Source organism: Hypanus sabinus, chromosome 4 (genome assembly GCF_030144855.1).
Source record: "Hypanus sabinus isolate sHypSab1 chromosome 4, sHypSab1.hap1, whole genome shotgun sequence".
NCBI lineage: Eukaryota > Metazoa > Chordata > Chondrichthyes > Myliobatiformes > Dasyatidae > Hypanus > Hypanus sabinus.
The window spans coordinates 25,604,030-25,625,093 of NC_082709.1; the positions used below are offsets into that span (position 1 = coordinate 25,604,030).

The following is a 21,064-nucleotide window of genomic DNA, read 5'->3' on the forward strand; positions in this document are numbered from 1 at the left end:
AGACCTTGCACAAAAAGGGTGGAAAAGTGGCAAGGAAGAAGCCCTGGCTGAAAAAATGACAAATCCTTACCTATAAATGCTTGTTGTTGGATTTGACTAAAATGGAACTTTTTGGCCCCAACAATAAGCAGTACATGAGGTATAAATCTAATAATGCAGATCAGCCAGGTAACATCATCCCTACTGTAAAGTATGGTGGAGGTAGCAACATGCTATGGGAATGCTCTTCAGCAGCAGGGACTGGAAATCTAGTCAGGATTGTTGAAAAGATGAATGTTGCTAAGTACAGAAAGATCTGCTTGCCTCAACTAGAAAGCAAAAATTGGGGAGAAGGTCAGCACCTAAGTGTACGGCAGCTCTTCTACTTCCTTAGGAGCTTGTGAAGATACTGCATGATAGCAAAAACTTTGACAAACTTCTATAAATGTCAGCCTGGGACGGAAACTTCAATGCCCTTGAATGTCCATCACCATTGAGTACAACTACACAAAACACTGTCACAAGAAAGTGCATCCATCATCAGGGTCTCCCATCTCCTAGGACATGCTCTCTTCTCTCTACTGCAATCAGGAAGGTGGTACAGGAGCCTCAGGACTCACACCACCAGGTTCAATACGTAATAGTTATTATCCCCCAGCCATTAGGCTCTCGAACCAAAGGGAATAACTTCACTTGCCTCATCACTGAAATGTTCCTACAACCTATGGACTCACTTTCAAGGAATCTTCATCTCATGTTCTCAACATTTATCACTTATTTATTAATTATTATTGCTTTCTTTTCACATTTGCACAGTTTGTTGTCTTCTGCACACTGGCTGAATGCCCAAGTTCACTGATTTTATTACGGTTATTGGACTTTTTGAGTATGCCCACAGGAAAATGAATCTTGGGGTTGTACATGGTGACAAACATGTACTTTGACAATAAATTTACTTTGAACTTTGAAGTTTGTCTTTCAATAAGATGACTCAAAGCACACTGCCAGAGCAACCATGGAGGGGCTTCAAATGAAGAAAACCGATGCCCAGTCAAAGCCCTGACCTTAATCTGATCGAACATCTCGACTGCTGTTCATTGCTGCTCCCCAACTAACCTGGCACAGCATGAGCAATTTTTCAAGGAGGAATGGGCAAACCTTGCTCCATCACGTTGTACAAAGCTAAAAGACACTTTTCAAAAAAGACTACTAGCTGTAAGAGCTACAAGAGGTGGTTCAACGAAGTACTGAGCAAAGGGGAATGAATAAGTTTGAACTGCTAATATTCCAGTTTTTGGATTTTTAGTTTTTCCATACTTTACAATTTTCCCTGGTTTCTAGGTTCTACCATGAAAAAAGTAGCATGTGATTCACAAATAAATATTCTCAGTAAATTTGATCAAAATCAGTTGTAATTCCCAGGTAGCAATACTTACTCATGTGAACAAAGGGCTAGGAGCAGAATACCTTTACAAAGCACTGTATGTGGTGCACATGAACGACCTTGCCCAATTCCTTTTGTCTCTGTGTGGTCCTACCCCTTCCCTAACTACCCTCTTATTTGCCACCATTTCCAAAAGTGACAAACTTTGTGACAGAACAAGATAATTTAAGTTGGGACATAAGAGGCAATCAGCATCAATCACAAAGAATGACAGAGTAGGACAGTTTTAAAGATCTACCAAAGAAGTGGCATTAGTAACTGGGATTGGTCTCTCCATGCTCTTTTAGTCTATAATTCTCTGAAAAAAAGATGTCGAGACCAGGAGGAAGAGAGAACAAACTGCAGCAGCATCCATTTGAACATTTTTTTCAAAATCAACAGCTTGTTTCAAGAGGGGATAAACACAAGATCCAAGCATAAGCATCTGAGGAAGATAGCAAGTACACCTGGATCAGCCATTCCATAAGTCTTACTGATCACTACCTCATTCAGTTTCACTTTCATCATCCGAACCCCAGAACAGCAGCTGCAAGTAAGCAAACAATGAAGTTCTCAAAGACACAAAGTAGTTTGTTCTTTGACACTGCTGCACAAACAAGCTATTGAATCTGAACAACAGAAGGCATGAAATGCCCACACCATCAAGAATGTCAAATGCCAACCATAATTATCATCTCACTGTAAACAGATTCTTGGCTTCTCCACTGCAAGAACAAGGATAACATTATTAAAATGATCAAAAAGATTCAGGAATTGATCAATAGTAAAATCAGGGCATTCATGAATTGGAACCTCCAACATGCCAAGTCATGAGAAGTTTCTAATTCCCTAATATTCATTAGCACCTCTTTGGTGCAAAAGGTTCAGATTGGGCAGATACTGTTAGGTTAGGTGTATCCATGAAGGATTTCTGACACAATATGTAGACAGGCCTTGAGAAGAGGCTATACTAGATCTGGTACTAGACTAAGCACAGTAGCATAGCAGTTTCCAGTACCAGCAAACGGGTTCAATTCTCGTCGCTGCCTGTTAAGGAGTTTATACGTTCTCCCTGTGACCTTGTGGGCTTTCTCTGTGTTTTCCAGTTTCCTCCCACAGTCCAAAAACATACTGGTTGGCAGGTTAATTGGTCATTATAAATTATCCTTTGATAAGGCTAGAATGAAATTGGAGGATTGTTGGCATCTGCGACTCAAAGGGCCGGAAGGGCCTACTCCACGCTGTATCTCAATAAATAAAAACTGATCTGTCAGGTGACAGATCTCTAGGGGTGTGAGCATTTTGGAGATAGCAATCACAACTCTCTGACCTGTACCATAGCCTTGGATATGGTTAGGAGCCGATGGTATAGGGAAGTATTTAATTGAGGGAGGAGGAATTATGATGCAGGAACTTGTAAGTGTAAATTAGATGGACTCACGGACATGCACAACAGAAATGTGGAGGTTCTTTAGGGGGCACTTGCATGGGAACTGAGCCTACTGGGCCTGAACACCTCCCTCTGCAACTGGATACTATACTTCCTGACTGGGAGACTCAGTCAGTCCGGATCGGGAGCAGCATCTCCAACACCATCGCACTGAGCACAGGGGCCCCCCAGGGCTGTGTGCTCAGTTCACTGCTGTTCACTCTGCTGACCCATGACTGTGCTGCAACACACAGCTCAAACCACATCATCAAGTTCGCCGATGACACAAGCGTGGTGGGTCTCATCAGCAAGAACGATGAGTCAGCTTACAGAGCGGAGGTGCAGTGGCTAACAGACTGGTGCAGAGCCAACAACCTATCTCTGAATGTGAACGAAACAAAAGAGATGGTTGTTGACTTCAGGAGGGAACAGTGCGACCTCTCCCCGCTGAACATCGACGCCTCCTCGGTTGAGATCGTTAAGAGCACCAAATTTCTTGGTGTTCACCTGGTGGAGAATCTCACCTGGTCCCTCAACACCAGCTCCACAGCAAAGAAAGCCCAGCAGCGTCTCTACTTTCTGCAAAGGCTGAGGAAAGTCCATCTCCCAACCCCACTCCTCATCACATTCTACAGGGATTGTACTGAGTGCATCCTGAGCAGCTGCATCACTGCTTGGTTCGGAAATTGCACCATCTTGGATCGCAAGACCCTGCAGCGGATAGTGAGGTCAGCTGAAAAGATCATCAGGGTCCCTCTTCCCGCCATCACGGACATCTACACTACATGCTGCATCAGCAAAGGAGACAGCATTATGAAGGACCCCATGCGCCCCTCATACAATCTCTTCTCTCTCCTGCTGTCTGGGAAAAGGCTCCGAAGCATTCGGGTTCACTGGTCCTCTGTAACAGTTTCTTCCCCCAAGCTATCAGACTCCTCAATACGCAGAGCCTGGACTGACACCTTGGCCTATTGTCCTGTTTATTATTTATTGTAAAACCTGCACTGTTTTGTGCACTTTACGCAGTCCTGTGTAGGTCTGTAGTCTAGTGTAGTTTTCTCTGTTATTTTTTACGTAGTTCAGTCTAGTTTTTGTACTGTGTCATGTAACACCATGGTCCTGAAAAACGTTATCTCAGTTTTATTATGTACTGTACCAGCAGTTATGGTCGAAATGACAATAAAAGTGACTTGACTTGATTTTGGATAGGTTTGTTCCATTGAGGCAGGAAAGGGACAGTAGGGTGAAGGAACCGTAGTTCAGGAGAGATGTGGAACATTTAGTCAAGAGGAAGAAAGAAAGCTACTCAAGGTTTAGGAAGCAAGGATTAGATAGGGCTTAAAGAGTTGCAAGGTAGTCAGGAGGGGAGGGAATTTAACAATGGATTTAGCAGAGCAAGAGGAAAACATGAGAAGGCCTTGATGTGTAGGATTAAGGAAAACCCCACAATATTTTACACATTTGAGTGTTGGATAGGGACAGAAGAAGAAACAAGTGTATGGAGTTGAAGGAGTTAGGGGAGATCCCTAATGAATACTTTACTTCAGTATTCACCAGTCAGAGGCACCTTGACCAAATGTTAGGAGAGCATGGCTATTGACAGGTGTGACCGACGCTGGTGTCTTTTGGTCAAAGAAATTTCATGACACATGCCGGTGGTAATAAACCTGATTCTGATCCTAAACTAAGTGTCTGGGTGTATTGCAGTATCTGCTAATATTATATGGGAGGTGGGATGAGAATTGGGCTAACATTTTCTATGGTGGGGGAGTCCGGAGAGAAGAGAAAGGCATCTTTTTTGAATGGAGATGAGAAGGAATTTCTTTAGCCTGCTAATTGTGGATCTGTGGAATTCTTTGCCACAAGCGGCTTTGGAGGCCAAAACATTGCGTATATTTAAGGCAGAGGTTGATAGATTCTTGATTAACCAGGACATGAAGGGTTACAGGGGGAAGGCTCAAGACTGAGGCTGAAAGGGAAATGGACCGGCCATGATGAAATGGCAGAGTAGATTCATTGGGCGAAATGATCTGATTATGTTAGAACATGTTGATGTTAAGAAAGATGATGTGCTGGAATGTTTGAAAATCATTAGGATTTTGTGTTTAATTGTAATTAATATAGATCACTTTGTAGAGATCTGTTTTCACTTTGACATGAGTCTTTTTCTGTTGATCAGTGTCAAAAAGGCCAAATAAAATCTACTGTGATTCAATGTTGTAAAATAATAAAACATAAAAATTTCTGTGGGAAGTGAATACTTTTTATACACACTGTATACTGTAAGAAATGTGAAAAATCTATTCTGGAAGAAAATGAAAAATCAAATTATTATTTAAATTGGATGAGACTGCAAAATATTGATGCACAATATCATAGCCAATGTGACCTAGTGTTAGACAAAGAAGAGCTTTAAAACATCAAACTAAATCTTTCTTTTTGTTGGAGTTCTTCACAAACATTCCACATTACTTTTGGGGATAATGACTGCATAAAGGTCTATTGTGGCGACCCACTTCCTAGTGCACTCGAACCGGCTCACAAATAGCCAGCGCGCCAGCATAAAGGCCAGTCCCAAAAGGGCGCCAGGTCTGCTTCACCAGCAAGGGGAAAAGCCCGCGCGGGACTGTGAATACGTGCCCCCTACAGCATCCGCGTGCGGGACAGGACTGTGAATACGTGCCCCCTACAGCATCCGCGCCCGGGGAGGGCGGGATCAGGAAGGCTTTAAAGCGAGGCCACGAAGTTCGAATAAAATCTTTTTGTAACTGCAGTTTATCGACTCCGTGTCATTATTTTCAGTGCTGTGTGAAGCACACCGCTACAATTGGTGACCCCGACGGCCCAAACAATATTTGGGCCGAAGATGACCGACACCACATCTGTTCATGCAGTTTCGTTGAAACTGCCAAGCTTCTGGACGCTGCGACCTCACCTATGGTTCCAGCAAGCAGAAGCTCAATTCCACGTTCGGCAGATAACCTCAGAGGACACACGTTACTACTACGTAGTGAGCTCCCTCGACCGGGACACAGCGGCCCAGGTTGAGGAGTTCATACAATCTCCCCCAGTGGACGGCAAATACACAGAATTCAAAGCCCTGCTCATTAGGACTTTCGGACTCTCACAGCGCGAGCGGGCTACCTGCTTACTGCACCTGGATGGTTTATGAGACAGACCTCCATTGGCTTTAATGAATGAAATGTTGTCTCTGGCTGGAGGACATAAGCCCTGCCTCATGTTTGAGCAGGCATTCCTGGAGCAGCTGCCCGAGGACATGCCTGCTGCTGTCCGATGTGGATTTCAGCGACCCCCAGAAGCTGGCAGCCCGGGTGGACTTGCTGTGGCATGCCAAGAAGGTGAGTGGGGCGTCCATCGCACAGATCACCAGGCCACGCTCCCAGCAGCAAACCAGACCGGGCCCGGCCACAGAGCCCGCTAACCCCAGAGGCAGGGGTGAGGAGACCAACGAACAATGGTGCTTCTACCACCAGCGGTGGGGCGCAGAAGCCCACCGCTGTCGACCACCCTGCAAGTTCCCGGGGAACGTCAGGGCCAGCCGCCGCTGATGGCTATGGCGGCTGGCCATCGGGATAGCCTCCTGTATGTGTGGGACCAGCGGTCGGGACGCCGTTTTTTGGTCGACACCGGTGCCGAGATCAGCGTCTTACCTCCGTCGAGTTACAACACCCGCAACAGGGCACCGGGTCCCACCCTGAGGGCAGCGAACGGCAGCACAGTAAGGACCTACGGCACCCATATGGTGCAGCCACAGTTCGGCTCCAGCCGGTTCACATGGGATTTCACACTGGCCGCCATAGCCCAACCACTTCTGAGTGTGGATTTTTTGCGGTCTCACAGCCTACTGGTCGACCTGCCGAGGCAGAGACTGGTCCACGCCGAGACCTTTCAGACGTTCTCCCTGGGTTGAAGCCCAGTTGCCAGCCCCACACCTGGACTCCATCACGCTGTCCAACAATGACTTCACCAGAGTCCTGGTGGATTTCCCATCGGTTCTGGCACCGCAGTTCACGGCAGCCATGCTCAGACACGGCGTACAGCACCACAGCCCGACCCAGGGACCACCCCTCCACGCCCGCGCACGAAGGCTCCCCCTGGACAAGCTCCGACTGGCGAAGGAGGAGTTCAAGAGGATGGAGGAATTGGGGATCATAGGGCGGTCCGACAGCCCATGGGCCTCCCCCTTGCACATGGTGCCCAAAGCGACAGGGGGCTGGAGAACATGCGGCGACTACCGCAGGCTGAACAAGGCTACAACACCGGACCGTTACCCTGTGCCGCACATTCAGGACTTTGCAGCAAACCTGCACAGCGCGCGGATCTTCTCCAAGGTAGACCTCGTCCGGGGATACCATCAAATCCCGATGCATCCAGACGACTTCCCCAAAATGGCACTCATCACCCTGTTCGGCCTTTTCGAGTTCCTCCGCATGCCGTTCGGCCTGAAGAATGCCGCACAGACATTTCAGCGGTTAATGGACATGGTGGGACGCGACCTGGACTTTGCTTTCATCTATTTGGACAACATCCTCATAGCCAGCAGCAGTCATCAGGAGCATCTGTCCCATCTCCGTCAACTCTACGCCCAACTGAGTGAATACGGCCTGACAATCAACCTGGCCAAATGCCAGTTCAGGCTTGACACCATCGACTTCCTGGGCCACAGGATCACTACAGACGGGGCAGCCCCTCTGCCCGCTAAGGTAGACGCAGTCCGCCATTTCCCCCGACCCACCACAATCAAAGGCCTTCAGGAATTCGTGGGTGTGGTAAATTTCTACCACCACTTCCTCCCTTCAGCTGCCCGAATCATGCGCCCCCTGTTCGCCCTGATGTCGGGTACGGGCAAGGACATTACCTGGGACGAGGAGTCCACCACTGCTTTCATTAAAACGAAAGAAGCCTTTTGGGGACATAGCTGCACCACACAACTGCCTACCACCCACAGTCGAACGGCCTGGTGCAGCGTTTCCACCGTCACCTGAAGTCGGCTCTCATGGCCCGCCTGAAAGGGCCTAACTGGGTGGATGAGCTTCCCTGGGTCCTGCTCGGCATCCGCACGGCGCCCAAAGACGATCTGCACACCTCATCAGCTGAGTTGGTGTACGGTGCACCCCTGGTTGTCCCCAGGGAGTTCATACCAGCCCCAAGGGGGCACGAGGAAGAACCTGCAGCAGTCCTGGGCAGACTACGCGAGAGGCTCGGCAACCTGGCCCCCATACCCACTTTGCAGCATGGGCAGAACCCGACCTGCAGAACTGTAAGTTTGTGTTTGTACGAAGGGGCGGACATTGGCCACCACTACAGCGGCCCTACGAGGGGCCGTTTACAGTGATCAGGAACAACGGGTCCACGTTCGTGCTGGACGTTGGGGGGAGAGAGGAGGTTTTCACGGTGGACCGACTCAAACCGGCCCATGTGGACGTGGTGCAACCGGTCGAGTTTCCGGCACCGCGGCGCAGAGGTAGACCTCCCAAACAGGGTCCGGCCCAGACTGTGGACATTGGGGGGTGTATCACTGGTTCTGGGGGGGGGGGAGGGGGGTTATGTGGTGACCCACTTCCTAGCGCACTCGAATCGGCTCACAAATAGCCAGCGCGCCGGCATAAAGGCTAGTCCTAAAAGGGCACCAAGTCTGCTTCACCAGCAAGGGGAAAAGCCCGCGCGGGACTGTGAATACGTGCCCCCTACAACATCCGCGCGCGGGACAGGACTGTGAATACGTGACCCCCTACAGCATCCGCGCCCAGGGAGGGCGGGATCAGGAAGGCTTTAAAGTGAGGCCGCGAAGTTCGAATAAAATCTTTCTGTAACTGCAGTTTATCGACTCCATGTCATTATTTTCAGCGCTGTGTGTAGCACACCGCTACACTATGCACATACCAAGGCATCTTTCAATCCAAGTTCACACACTACATCAATGAACTACACTTTCAAACTTTACAGTTTGTAGAGTGCAGCAAATTAAGGCCTTGTGATATCTTTTCATGAATTAAACTTGCATCATAAAAAAGGTAAATTTCTCTAATATAGCATAAAATTTGTCACATATAAAGTTTCATTTATACAATTTAATCTCAATGTGCTACGCAGAAATTAGGACATCAAAAACATACTTTTATTTTTTCATGTTTTTGACTTACTTAGGTTTATCACATCATTTTCTTCAGTGCAAATTTCTTCAAATTGCCCTCGATTTTCGAACACTGGTTTTACTTTGTCCAGTTCATTGCAGCTGAGCAAGGTAGATGTCTGTCGAGTAGAATGCAGTTCATTTTCTAGCTCTTGAATCTGAAGGATACAAAAGCGAATTTAACATTTCCTTCCATAAACTGAAGTGCTTTGTTCACAAAGAGTAACTATTTTAATTGTACTCTAACCTTCTCATGCAAATCCTTCAGCTCTTTTGCATGTTCTTTTTCTTGATCTTCCAGAATTTTCTTGTGATCCTCTTCCTTTCTAATAAATTCAATCTCTCTAAAAGAGAAAGAAAATTGAGATTTTGTAGAAAATTCATGTAACTATTGCGAAGAAATGCAATAGTTATAATTACTCCAAGCACAGAATAATCACTAAACTGGCAGAAGTAAAGAAAATTTAATTGAAAACCCACAATATCTAACTTACATTCCACATTATTAATCAATAGCCATATACTTTAAGGCTCAATGATTGTGTTCCTCAAAGAATTTTAATTATGATCCTTGTACATGTGCCTAACCAATTACTTCATCCAGACCTTTAAAACATGTTAATCAATATTTTTCACCAGCTCTTTGATTTGGTTTAGTAAACTGTCAAAATCTTTTCAGTCTCCAATTAAAAAGTTCCCATAGACACTGACATCACTTGATGGGGCTGTGCTGGATGCAAGGCTGTGGAAGCCAGAAATTCAGTGTAGTCAGCTCTCTAATCAGCAAACTATGGAAAGGTATTGAATTCAATATGTTCAGGAGTGAAGCATGAGGTCATATGCTTGTGTGTTTTAACATGCAGCACATTTCCAACTTCATGCTTCACTGCAGAGACGTAGATGTCTGGAATGTACTGATCTGCATATTGCTGTTACTAGCAGTTCAACGTAGAACTGGTAGTTAGCGATCAGTTTGCTCAATCTGAACTTAAATCAAATTAGAGAATGAAATTACCAGAGGTTAAAGTGGTGTGTGTGGTGGTGTGGGGGGGGGGGGGGGGAGAAGGGAAGGAGTGTTGGAGGAAGATTGAAATACAATGCAATAAACCTGGCATAAAAGTTCCACAATTAGTTTATTAATAAAGTTTACAAGCTTTGCTACTTCATTGTTCAAGTGAATGAAAAGCTTACTTTTGTTGATATTCCTTTATCAGTTTCTTGGCCTTGTTGTATTTCTTCTCTAATGCATCGTACTGAGACTGGGTCTCTTTTAATTGCTCATTCAGTGATTTGCAAAGGTTTTGTGCCTCTAACCAATATTTTTCCACTTTTTCATATTTCTCCTTGTTCTCTTCAACACTCTGCTGAAGCTTTTTCTTTGCATTTTCCCACTCAATCTTCTCTGCTTCAGCGATTTTCAGCTAGTGGGAATAAAGGACAATCTCAGCAAATGGAAATGAGGAACAATGGAACAATCTATACAAGCACGTAATTTTTTCATTCCTAACTAATTGAAAAATCCACACAATTCAGACCTTTGCTGTATCTTATGCATAAAATGAATTTGGGAGTGGATATATAAGTTAGAAAAATTTTGAATCCTGACTCTGCCACTTATTGATCTCTGAAGAACTTGAACAATCAATAATGATATAATGATAGCATTTTCTTCCATGAGTATCTGTCTCCTCCAGGTAATTTTGATTTTATTTTAAGCTGAGCTGAGTATTTCCACATGTGACCATGATAATACAAGTATTCTTGCAACACTGGACTCAGATAACAGGCTTTCATGAAATTGTATCTCTACTTCACATATGCAGGCTACTAACAAAACTGCTTGTTTTGTAGTGATGGTAGAAATGTCATTCTCTCACCTTACCCTGACTAATGACCTACAACCATTTGGAGCACGTTCACACACCATTTAGACTAAAAGCCCCACTAGTACTTTTGTCAAACAAAATGAGTAACAATATTTAAAAATAAAAAATCTAGTGTGCATAATTTAAAGAAACACAACAACTACATTTAAGACAAAATTATGGCTAGACTATGGTTTAATTTTTAAATTTTCAAGTTCCTAGTTATGTTTTCCAACTCTCCAAATGATCATTCCCTTCCCTCTCTGTATTCTCTCCACTCCTGCAAGTCTAGATCTTAGTTCTCCATCAATTTTACGTCCGTACCTCCCTCTGCAACTGGATCCTCTAATTCCTCGTTGGGATATGGGACATAGATAAGATCTCATCCTGACTGACAATCAAGGCAAGCACTTTGCCCAATGCTCTAATTTCTACGCTCATAACTGCGTGGCTAAGTACAGTTCCAACTCCATAAATTCATAGATGACAAGACTGATGTTAGTAAAATCTTGATGGCAATGAAGAGGAGTGCAAGAGTAAGACAGATCAGTTGGTTGAGTGGTGTTGTAACAACAATCTCATACTCATTATCAGTAATACTAAGAAATTGATAGTGGACTTCAGTAAGGAGGATTTGGAAGAATATGCACCAGTCCTCATTGAGGGATCAGTGGGGAAAAGAGTAAGCAGCTCTATGTTCCTCGCTATCAACTTCTTTGAGGGTCTTTCCTGGGCTGACCAAACTGATACAATCATGAAGGAGGCATGCCAGCAGCTATATTCTATTAAGAGTTTGAGGAAATTTTGATATGTCACCAAAGACACTTGCAAACGTCTATAAATGTATTCTGACTGGTTGCATCGCGGCCTGGTATGGAGGCTTTTAAAATCTTTCCCAATCATTTACAATTCCCCTCAACACTCATTCCCATTGTGACCTTTCCATTTCCTATCTCACTTTACCAAACTACCTCATCCCCAGGACTATCATTTCTCCTAACCTTCACTAGTGCCCAGCTACAATTTTCCTCATTCAACATATCACCATTATCTCCCCTCAAAGACCAGTGGCCAGAACCTAGAGCCGAGAGCCTTAATCATCCTCAGACATCTTGATACACAATCTGTTTCCACAAAAAGCCTCTGCTGTTAAAAATTCAATATTCTTTAACATTCAATTAAAATAAGATAATGTTTGTCCCCTTCTTTTGACTTTCAGAAGCACATGGTCTAAGTGACAGTCATGACCTTTCCTAAATTATTTATATCTGCAACGAAAGCTGAAGTCAAAGGTATGCTTCCTTCCCTTTTCCCAGTGCATACTTTCATTTTCAAAAATTTAAGCAGATTTCTCAAAAGCTATAAAGTGTACAGCATTGCCAACATTACTTCTTTTCCTCACTCACACATTGAGCTATATCAATTTTGTTCGTTAATACAAATAACAGAGAGGATGATTTCTTTTCTGTAAAGTTGCTGAAAATTTGTCCCTCTAGTTTAGTTTCAGGTCATTTTGAAATATTTAATCAGAGCCTTGAGCAGCTAAAAGAAAGATACTGTACTTTTCCATTCATTAACAGGCAAAAAATACATCTTAAGAAATTAAATATTAAACACAAAGTACACTGCAGATGCTGTGGCCAAATCAAGACGTACAAACAAGCTGGATCAACTCAGGTCGGGCAGTACCTGTTGAAATGAGCAGTCAATGGATGCTGCCTGACCTGCTGAGTTGATCCAGCTTGTTTGTACGTCAAGAAATGAAATATGATGTCCATGTTTAGATCACAAAATTCAACTTTAGCTCTCAACTGTGGGGAAACACAAAATTCAATTATATAGCTTTAAAAGGGAGGCAGAAACAGTGAGATAAAAATGTTAATCAGGTCTCTAAAAGCACAAAGACAATACACATATCTAATCATGCCAATTTTTGAAAAGCACATTAAACAGATATATGAACTTGTCAAAGCAAAACACAAAATACTTGATGTATTTTACTTTATGCACATTTACTATGATTTATAAACCTATTCCAATGCAACGTGTTGATGATGCAGCTGTGTGTAAATTTTTCATTACACTTGTAAATACATGTGACAATAAACTCAACTTCGACTTTGAATCATTTGCAGCAGCAGCATGCTGAGGAAAAACCAATGTATCAGTTTAACTGTGAACATATGAAATTTAGTATACACAAAATACAACGAAGTTACCTCTTTTAGCTTAAGAGCAAGTTGGGAATCCAAATCACTTCGTAAACACAGATTATCATTTGCAGATAAATTAGAAACGTCAGCTAGTCCCATAGTTTCATCTTCAGGAAATTCTTCAGACTTGGAAAAAGTAAATTAAACTGATGTGATACACAGCAGGTTCAGAAAATATCTTTTCATGTTCATAATCAGACCACGTTCCACACTAAGTATTCTTGCCCTTTGTCCCAACACAACTTAAACATCCATCATAAAGTAAACTAGTATTTAAGTTTTTTAAAAAATTACTTTTACTGATAATATTGTATTTGCCTGAACATGCTGAAGATCAAGCATTGGGCTATCATTTGGGCGCACAAAACTTGCAGCTTTAACTTTATATTTATAATTCATATCCATAATATCCCAGGATGAAGACTCGTCATCCATAGCTCCATCAATTTTCAGAGCCCCACTTCCCTGCTGATTGCAATTTTCCCCAATCTTCTTCCTCCCTTCCAAATCCTAATTGTCAGCTATTGCTGTATTTTTATCTGTATTCCCTTATAATAAAGACTGAAACAATGTACTTAATTAATTTATCTGCTATTATTTTCCAGACTTACTTTCTTTAGGACCAACACATACTGTTAATTTGTTTTTCATGAAGTATCTACTGACATTCTAGTATCTATATTCATTATTTTGGGTTAGTTTTTCTCTACTCCAATTCTTTCCTTTCTTATTGATCTTTTAGATATTCATTACTGTTATTTACATTCTGTTCAATCTTTTGACCTGCAACATATCATTGTGTAATTATATGTTTTTCTTTACAAAAATAAAGTTAAAATGGGATACATTATAATTTATTAAGCACAAATATTATACTTTTGAAATCTCTTCCTTGTTGAAATCTGAGAGTATTCCGAAAGATAACCTTGAGTACCTTCCCCATGATCCTTTCCCTTCTCCAGCTCTGTATCACTTTCGTCAATCACCTTTCCAGCTCTTAGCTTCATCCCACTCCCTCCAGTCTTCTCCTATCATTTCGCATTTCCCCTTCCCCCCACTACTTTCAAATCTCTTACTATCTTTCCCTTCAGTTTGTCCTGACAAAGGGTCTCGGCCCGAAACGTCTACAGTGCTTCTCGTTATAGATGCTGCCTGGCCTGCTGTGTTCCATCAGCATTTTGTGTGTGTTACCTAATTTGAGTTTACTTTAACTAGCTCTGCATTCATGACTGCATAATTGCCCTTATTTAAATTTAAAATGAACCTTGGACTCCTTTTCACTCTGTCAAAATTAATACAATCATTGCTATTGAGGGATACATTCACAGTTAGGTCACTAATGAATCCCGTCTTGTTGCACAATTCCAGAATAGCCTGCTCTCTGCTTGGCCCCGGAACATGCTGTTCTGAGAAACTACCTTTAAAATGCTATGAACTCCTACCTACGGCTTCTTCTGCTTCCCTAACTCTTTGCAGATTAAAATCCCCTTTCCATATACCCTTCTGTTGAGCTCCATTTAATTTCTCTACTATAATGAGGCTATGGTTAAGCGGCCTCTTTATCATTCACACAAACATTTTCTTGCCTTTATCTCTTAACTAAATTCATTATCACATGCTTATCACCAAAGTGGTAATTCCTCTTACCTGCTCAATATCGCTTCCACTATACCGATTACGGTGCTGCTCAAGAAATGCCTCCTGGCATCTTTCTTGTTCTAACGTTTCACTGATAAGCCGAGCAACCTCACTCTGCTGTCCAGGTTTTTCTCGTCCAATAAGGAATCTATGAATTTTTTTTACACACATTTCTGCTTTTATTTTTTTATTTACACAAACAGTACTTTATATGTTTGATTTTCTTTCAAGTCACATTCATAAATGTACTCTTCAACAAAAATCAAATTGCTTCAGTTGCTGGAAACCAGAACTGAGACAGAAGATTCTGGAAATGCTCTTCAGTTCTGGCAGCATCAGTGGCATCAGAGTTAACGTCTTAGGTCAACATCCGTCCATTAAAACCGAAATGTCCTTCTCCACAGATGCCAACCGTTCTGCTGAGCATTTCTAATGTTTTCTGCATATAGAAACATAGAAAACCTACAGCAGAATACAGGCCCTTCGACCCACAAAGCTGTGCTGAAGATGTCCTTACCTTAGAAATTACCAAGGGTTACCCTCCATTTTTCTAAGCTCAATGTACCTGTCCAGGAGTCTCTTAAAAGACCCTATCATATCTGCCTCCACCACTGTCACTGGCAGCCCGTTCCATGCACTCACCACTCTCTGAGTGAAAAAACTTACCACTGACATCTCCTTTGTATCTGTTTGCAGGCACCTTAAAATTGTGCCCGCTCGTGCTAGCCATTTCAGCCCTGGGAAAATGCTTCTGACTATCCACATGATCAATGCCTCTCATCATTTTATACACCTGTTATCAGGTCAGCTCTCATCCTCTGTTGCTTCAAGGAGAAATGGCCAAGTTTACTCAACCTATTCTCATAAGGCATGCTCCCCAATCCAGGCAACATCCTTGTAAATCTCCTCTGCATCCTTTCTATGGTTTCCACATCCTTCCTGTTTTGAGGCAACCAGAATTGAGCACAGGACTTCAAGTGGTGTCTAACCAGGGTCCTATATAGCTGCAACATTACCTCTTGGCTCCTAAACTCAATCCCATGATTGATGAAGGCCAATGCATCATATACTTACGTAACCACAGAGTCAACTTGCGCAGCAGTTTTGAGAGTCCTATGGATTTAGACCCCAAGATCCCTCCGATCCTCCACACTGCCAAGAGTCTTACCATTAATACTGTATTCTGCCATCATATTTGACCTACCAAAATGTACCTCCTCACACTTATCTGGGTTGAATATATTTAAATATACTTCTCCTTAGGGGTACAGCACAATGATATGCATTACTACACCGCAACTGTCACATTTTATGATGTGAGCAACTGGCAAGACCAGCATTTCTTGCCTGTCTCTGACTGGAAACATTGCAATTCAGTGTAAAGATACTCCTATAGAGCTTTGAAAGATGGAGGTTCAGGACAACTAGATACAACCATGATGAGGAAAAGGCCTTATGTTTCCAAATGACTAAGAGAACAACTTGCAGGTGGTATTTCTGCCTTGTGCCATCTGCCCTTGTGCTTTCAGGTGATAGAGGTTGTATGTTTTTTGCATTCCTTTTTGCACTACTTCAGAATGCATGATTATGTCTGCATCATTCTGATTTTCTGCACTTGTCACTGTATTTGATAAGTTGGTTTATTAGTGTCACATGGAGCAAGGTACAGTGAATACTTTGATTTCTGTACCTTCCACATAGATCATTTCATTACAACAGTGCATTGTAATACAAGAGAAAACAATAACATTGCAAAATAAAGTCTTACAGTTAGAGAGAAAGTGCAGTACAGTATAAGTAGACAAAAAGGTGAAGACCACAGAGGTAGATTTTGAAGTCATGAGTCCATCTTATCGTACTAGGGGACTGCCAATAGTCCTATAACTGTGGTACATTTTTCAAACTTTGTATCTTCAGCTCGATGGAAGTGGAGGAAGGGGAAAAGAGAAAATGTTGGGAGTTGGAGGGGTTTTTAATTAAGTTGGCTGCTTTACTGAGACGGCAAGAAATGTACAGAGTCTATGGAGAGGAGGCTGGGTTCCATGATGTGCTGAACTGGTCCACAATTCTCTGTAGTTTCCTGCTGTCTTAGGTGGAGCAATTGCCATACCAAATCATGATGCATCCGGATAGGATACTTTCTACAGTGCAATGATTAAAAATTGGTGAGGGCCAAAGGGGATATGCTAAATTTATTTAACCTCCCTAGAAAGTAGAGTCGTTGTTGCACTTTCTTGGCCATGGCATCTTTGTGGTTGGGCCAGGATAGTGCTATTGGTGAAGGTCACACCCAGGAACCTGAAGTTCTCAATTCTCTTGACCTCAGCACCACTGATGTAAAAAGGTGCACAAGCACTGCTCCCCTTCCTGAAGTCAATGATCAGCTCTTCTGTTTTGCTGACATTGAGGGAAAAGTTGTTGTCATGGCACAATGCCACTAGGCTCTCCTTCCTATACTCTGACTTATTGTTATTTGAGTTTCCGCTCACTACCTGGTATCATCTGCGAGCTTGTAAACGGAGTTAGAGCTGAATCTGCCAATGTAGTCTTGAGTGTTTAGAGACTAAAACAGGGGCCTAAGCACTTTGTCTTGTGGGGCCGTAGCGTTGAAGATAATTGTGATGGAGTTATTCTTACTGATTGCAGTTTTACCACAAATACTGTTTAAATCTGTGTATTTCAAGTAAGCAATGAATTTCAGTGCATCCTGGCATATATAAATTAATCTGAATCTGCACTGGAAGACTGGCCATTTGCTGTAGTACACATTCTAGATGGTACACATTGTAGACATACTGTGGCAATGCTGACAGGAGTGAAGGTTGAAAGCTGCGGAATAAGTGCTAATTAAGTGTGTTCAGTTTTTTAACTACAGCTCGTTCCATCAAGTGGAGAATGTTCTATCATTCTATTCTGACAAACATCCTATCTGCCCAACGATCTCTCCATAAGCTTTCCTTTCATGATAATAACTGCAGAGAGCAGTATCAGTAAAACTACCAAAAGGTCATGAATTTGAAAACTTAAATCTGTTTTTCTCTGCCAGATCCTGCCTGAGCCATTAAGTATTTCCAGTACTTCGTTTTTTTTCAGATTACCAGTATTTACAGTTTGTTTTTATTTGACCCATACTCTGCTCACTTGTTTCACCAAGTTAATTTAGTTTCAGATTTTATGACAACATTGATTCACACATAAATGAATGAGCCAAATTCAAAAATCTCATATCAAGGGGCACTGGATAAAAAGGAAAGCCATCACAATTAGGGACCACGACTCCAGTGTCTTAAGTAACTGCTAGGATGAAGGGCAAATGTTGTCTTTGCATGATAACAATTCAATACTAGGATATTAGTGAAATCATTTCTTACAGCTACTCACTTATTTATCTGTGTATCTATTTGCAATTTCACTGATAGTGAATTTGGGCATAGGCAAATAGGTACATGTACAATACAGCTCACACAAGTGCTCAGCAATGACCAGTTCTGACTATCTTTCTACAACAGTCATGAACACTACCAAATTCACCAAAATAAAATATCTGGAGGTGCATAGATAAATCTGTAGACAGAATTGCTGCATGTTTTGCTGGAAAATTTAAGAAAGCAGATATGAACTAGTTTTGGTCTAAGGTTATATGAACCATACAAGTTTGGAAAAGGAAATCTGACTCCCTTAAGGACACTATTAAACTAGAAAAACCAGTTACAGTTTGGTTATCATCATTGATACTAGCTTATTGTTCCAGACTAAAGTACTGAACATGAACTCAGTCCATATAGTCCAGGTCCTACAACTGCAGGAACATAATCATTGTGCTACCTTCTCTTAAAGTGTAAGTAACAAAATTAGTCCAATTAATATTGAAACAAGATCAATGCTTGTGGTATGAAAATACTCATGGCATTCATACTCTAACTTTAACAAACTGATGCAAGCCCATCAGCTCATTTGTATGACTTGACTTATTACAACTACTTACCTGACCAAGCCTTTGGTGTTCTTTAGAACAGTGGCTGCAAACATTTGTGTAACACCAACCAAACTGACACCATCCACTTCAACTATCTGATCATTTACCTGGATTCTGCAATAAAACGAAGAATACAAGTACAACCCTATGATTCAATATGTTTTATCTTGAAGTTCAAGCAGCAAAATACAGTAACAAGGCAAATTATTATTTGATTTATTAAAATGAGACTGATTTTCTCAGATAATTAAGCTAATTAAGATAATTAAGGTCTTTTATTTCTTAAGTCATTCTAAAGTTTTAGACACACAGATTACAATGCTGCTTTAAAATAGATCATGCTTAAGTCAGAGTCACAAGAAAACCAACAAATATATTTGTCATTAAAATGCCTGTTAATGACAGAATACCAGAAATGACAAGAACAGTTTTGAATTAATGTGCAACTACTGAAATTTAAGAACTATAAATGATAACTTTTTTTAATGTTAATTTGTTAATGTTAGAAAAATACTGGTTTGAATTCAATAATAAGCCAAATGATCTAAAAATTTCAGACAAAATGGTGACAATTTGAACAAACAATGCAGGTTAGACCTTCTGCAGATGCAGTGACTCCACACTTCCTGATGGAGGTGAATACTGCACAGAAGATAGCCAAGTTACAGGTAATTATATTTCCCTGATTAAGCCACGTTAATTTAGATCTGTTTGTTTTAGGTGTCTTCTATCACTTTAAGATGTTATAATTTTTTTAAATAAACTTCAATTTGAAAATATTTTGTAAGCAAATCATTCATTTTTATCAGTTCTTGAACATCTCCAATCTCACAATTGTTAACAAACCACTTGTGTGAGATTAATAAGCACTCAGAGCCTTCCTGATCAAGTTAGCTTCTTTGTGGACATGTATACTGGTGCACCTGCTCGAAGTAACCACAGATTTAGCAAGTGGATGACCAGAGAGCAATAAACAGCTTTGAAGATATTTTAGATTGATGATTTTCATTACCACACATATTATAGTACGTTATTCAAAATATGTTACACTATACAAGCTTTGTAGCCTTATTTCAGAACATCCCACTACTAACTAGAAGGAGTTTGTACGTTCTCCCTGTGACAGCATGGGTTTCCTCTGACAATCCAAAGATGTACCAGTTAGCAGGTTAACTGGTCATTATAAATTGTACCGTGACTAAGCTAGGGTTAAACCGGGGGTTGCTGGGAAGAGCAGCTCAAAGAGGCTGGAAGGACCTATTACTCGGTGGATTCAACCCATTTTAAAAAAATTTGCAATGCTAAGATCAAAAGTTTATGGAAATATAGTGGTACTATATTAATCAAAAAATCAAAAAATTAATTAATCAAAAAATAAACATTTCCATATAAATGTTGAACTCATGCTTCTATTGCAAGTACAGAATATTTCATTCTTAATTTCTCAAAAATAGCTAGAACACAAAAGACTGTAACTGGATCAACTTAAATGTCGATACACCAAATTGTAAAGAAGATAAATTAATTGGTTAATGTCCTACCGTTTATCTTTATATGCTGCTCCACCCTCAGTGATAGTCTTCACAAAAATTCCCAATTTTTCAAGTCCTTGATCTGCACCAACACCCATTCCAATAATGCTAATTCCAAGTCCACCTTCACCTAAATTTTAAATGCATTTTTACACAAAATTAATTTGTTGTTAAGCAATGATTATGTTCATTTATCGCCTATTGTAGTGAAATATACAGACAAACAGACTTCATTGATCCTGAGGGAAACTGGGTTTTGTTACAGCCGCACCAACCAAGAATAGTGAAAGAAACATAGCAATATAAAACCATAAATAATTAAATAATAAGTTAATCATGCCAAGTGGAAATAAGTCCAGGGCCAGCCTATTGGCACAGGGTGTCTGACACTCTGAGGAAGGAGTTGTAAAGTTTGATGGCCACAGGCAGGAATGATTTCCTATGACACTCAGTGTTGCATCTTGGTGGAATGAGTCTCTGGCTGAATGTACTCCTGTGCCTAACCAGTACATTATGGAGAGGATGGGAGTTATTGACCAAGATGGCATGCAACTTGGACAGCATCCTCTTTTCAGACACCACTGTCAGAGTGTCCAGTTCCACCCCCTCAACATCACTGGGCTTTCGAATAAGTTTGTTGGTTCTTTTGGTGTCTGCTACCCTCAGCCTGCTGCCCAGCACATAACAGCAAACATGATAGCACTGGCCACCACAGCCTCTTAGAACATCCTCAGCATCATCCGACAGATGTTAAAGGACCTCAGTCTCTTTAGGAAATAGTGACAGCTCTGTCCCTTCTTGTAGACAGCCTCTGAGTTCTTTGACCAGTCCAGTTTATTGTCCATTCGTATCCCC

At 41.8% G+C, this 21,064-nt stretch overlaps 1 protein-coding gene across 1 annotated transcript in view; it reads right to left on the bottom strand.

Moving 5' to 3' along the window:
- ppp1r9ala (protein phosphatase 1 regulatory subunit 9A-like A) overlaps positions 1-21,064 on the bottom strand; it is a 91,055-nt gene that overhangs the window by 29,192 nt on the left and 40,799 nt on the right. Inside the window, exons 3-9 of the mRNA XM_059966656.1 lie at positions 20,219-20,339; positions 18,687-18,791; positions 14,711-14,849; positions 13,070-13,189; positions 10,177-10,406; positions 9,233-9,329; positions 8,996-9,143 (exon numbers count right to left, since the gene is read on the bottom strand). Coding sequence (XP_059822639.1) covers positions 8,996-9,143; positions 9,233-9,329; positions 10,177-10,406; positions 13,070-13,189; positions 14,711-14,849; positions 18,687-18,791; positions 20,219-20,339 — 960 coding nt within the window. The remainder of the gene's footprint in view (positions 1-8,995; positions 9,144-9,232; positions 9,330-10,176; positions 10,407-13,069; positions 13,190-14,710; positions 14,850-18,686; positions 18,792-20,218; positions 20,340-21,064) is intronic.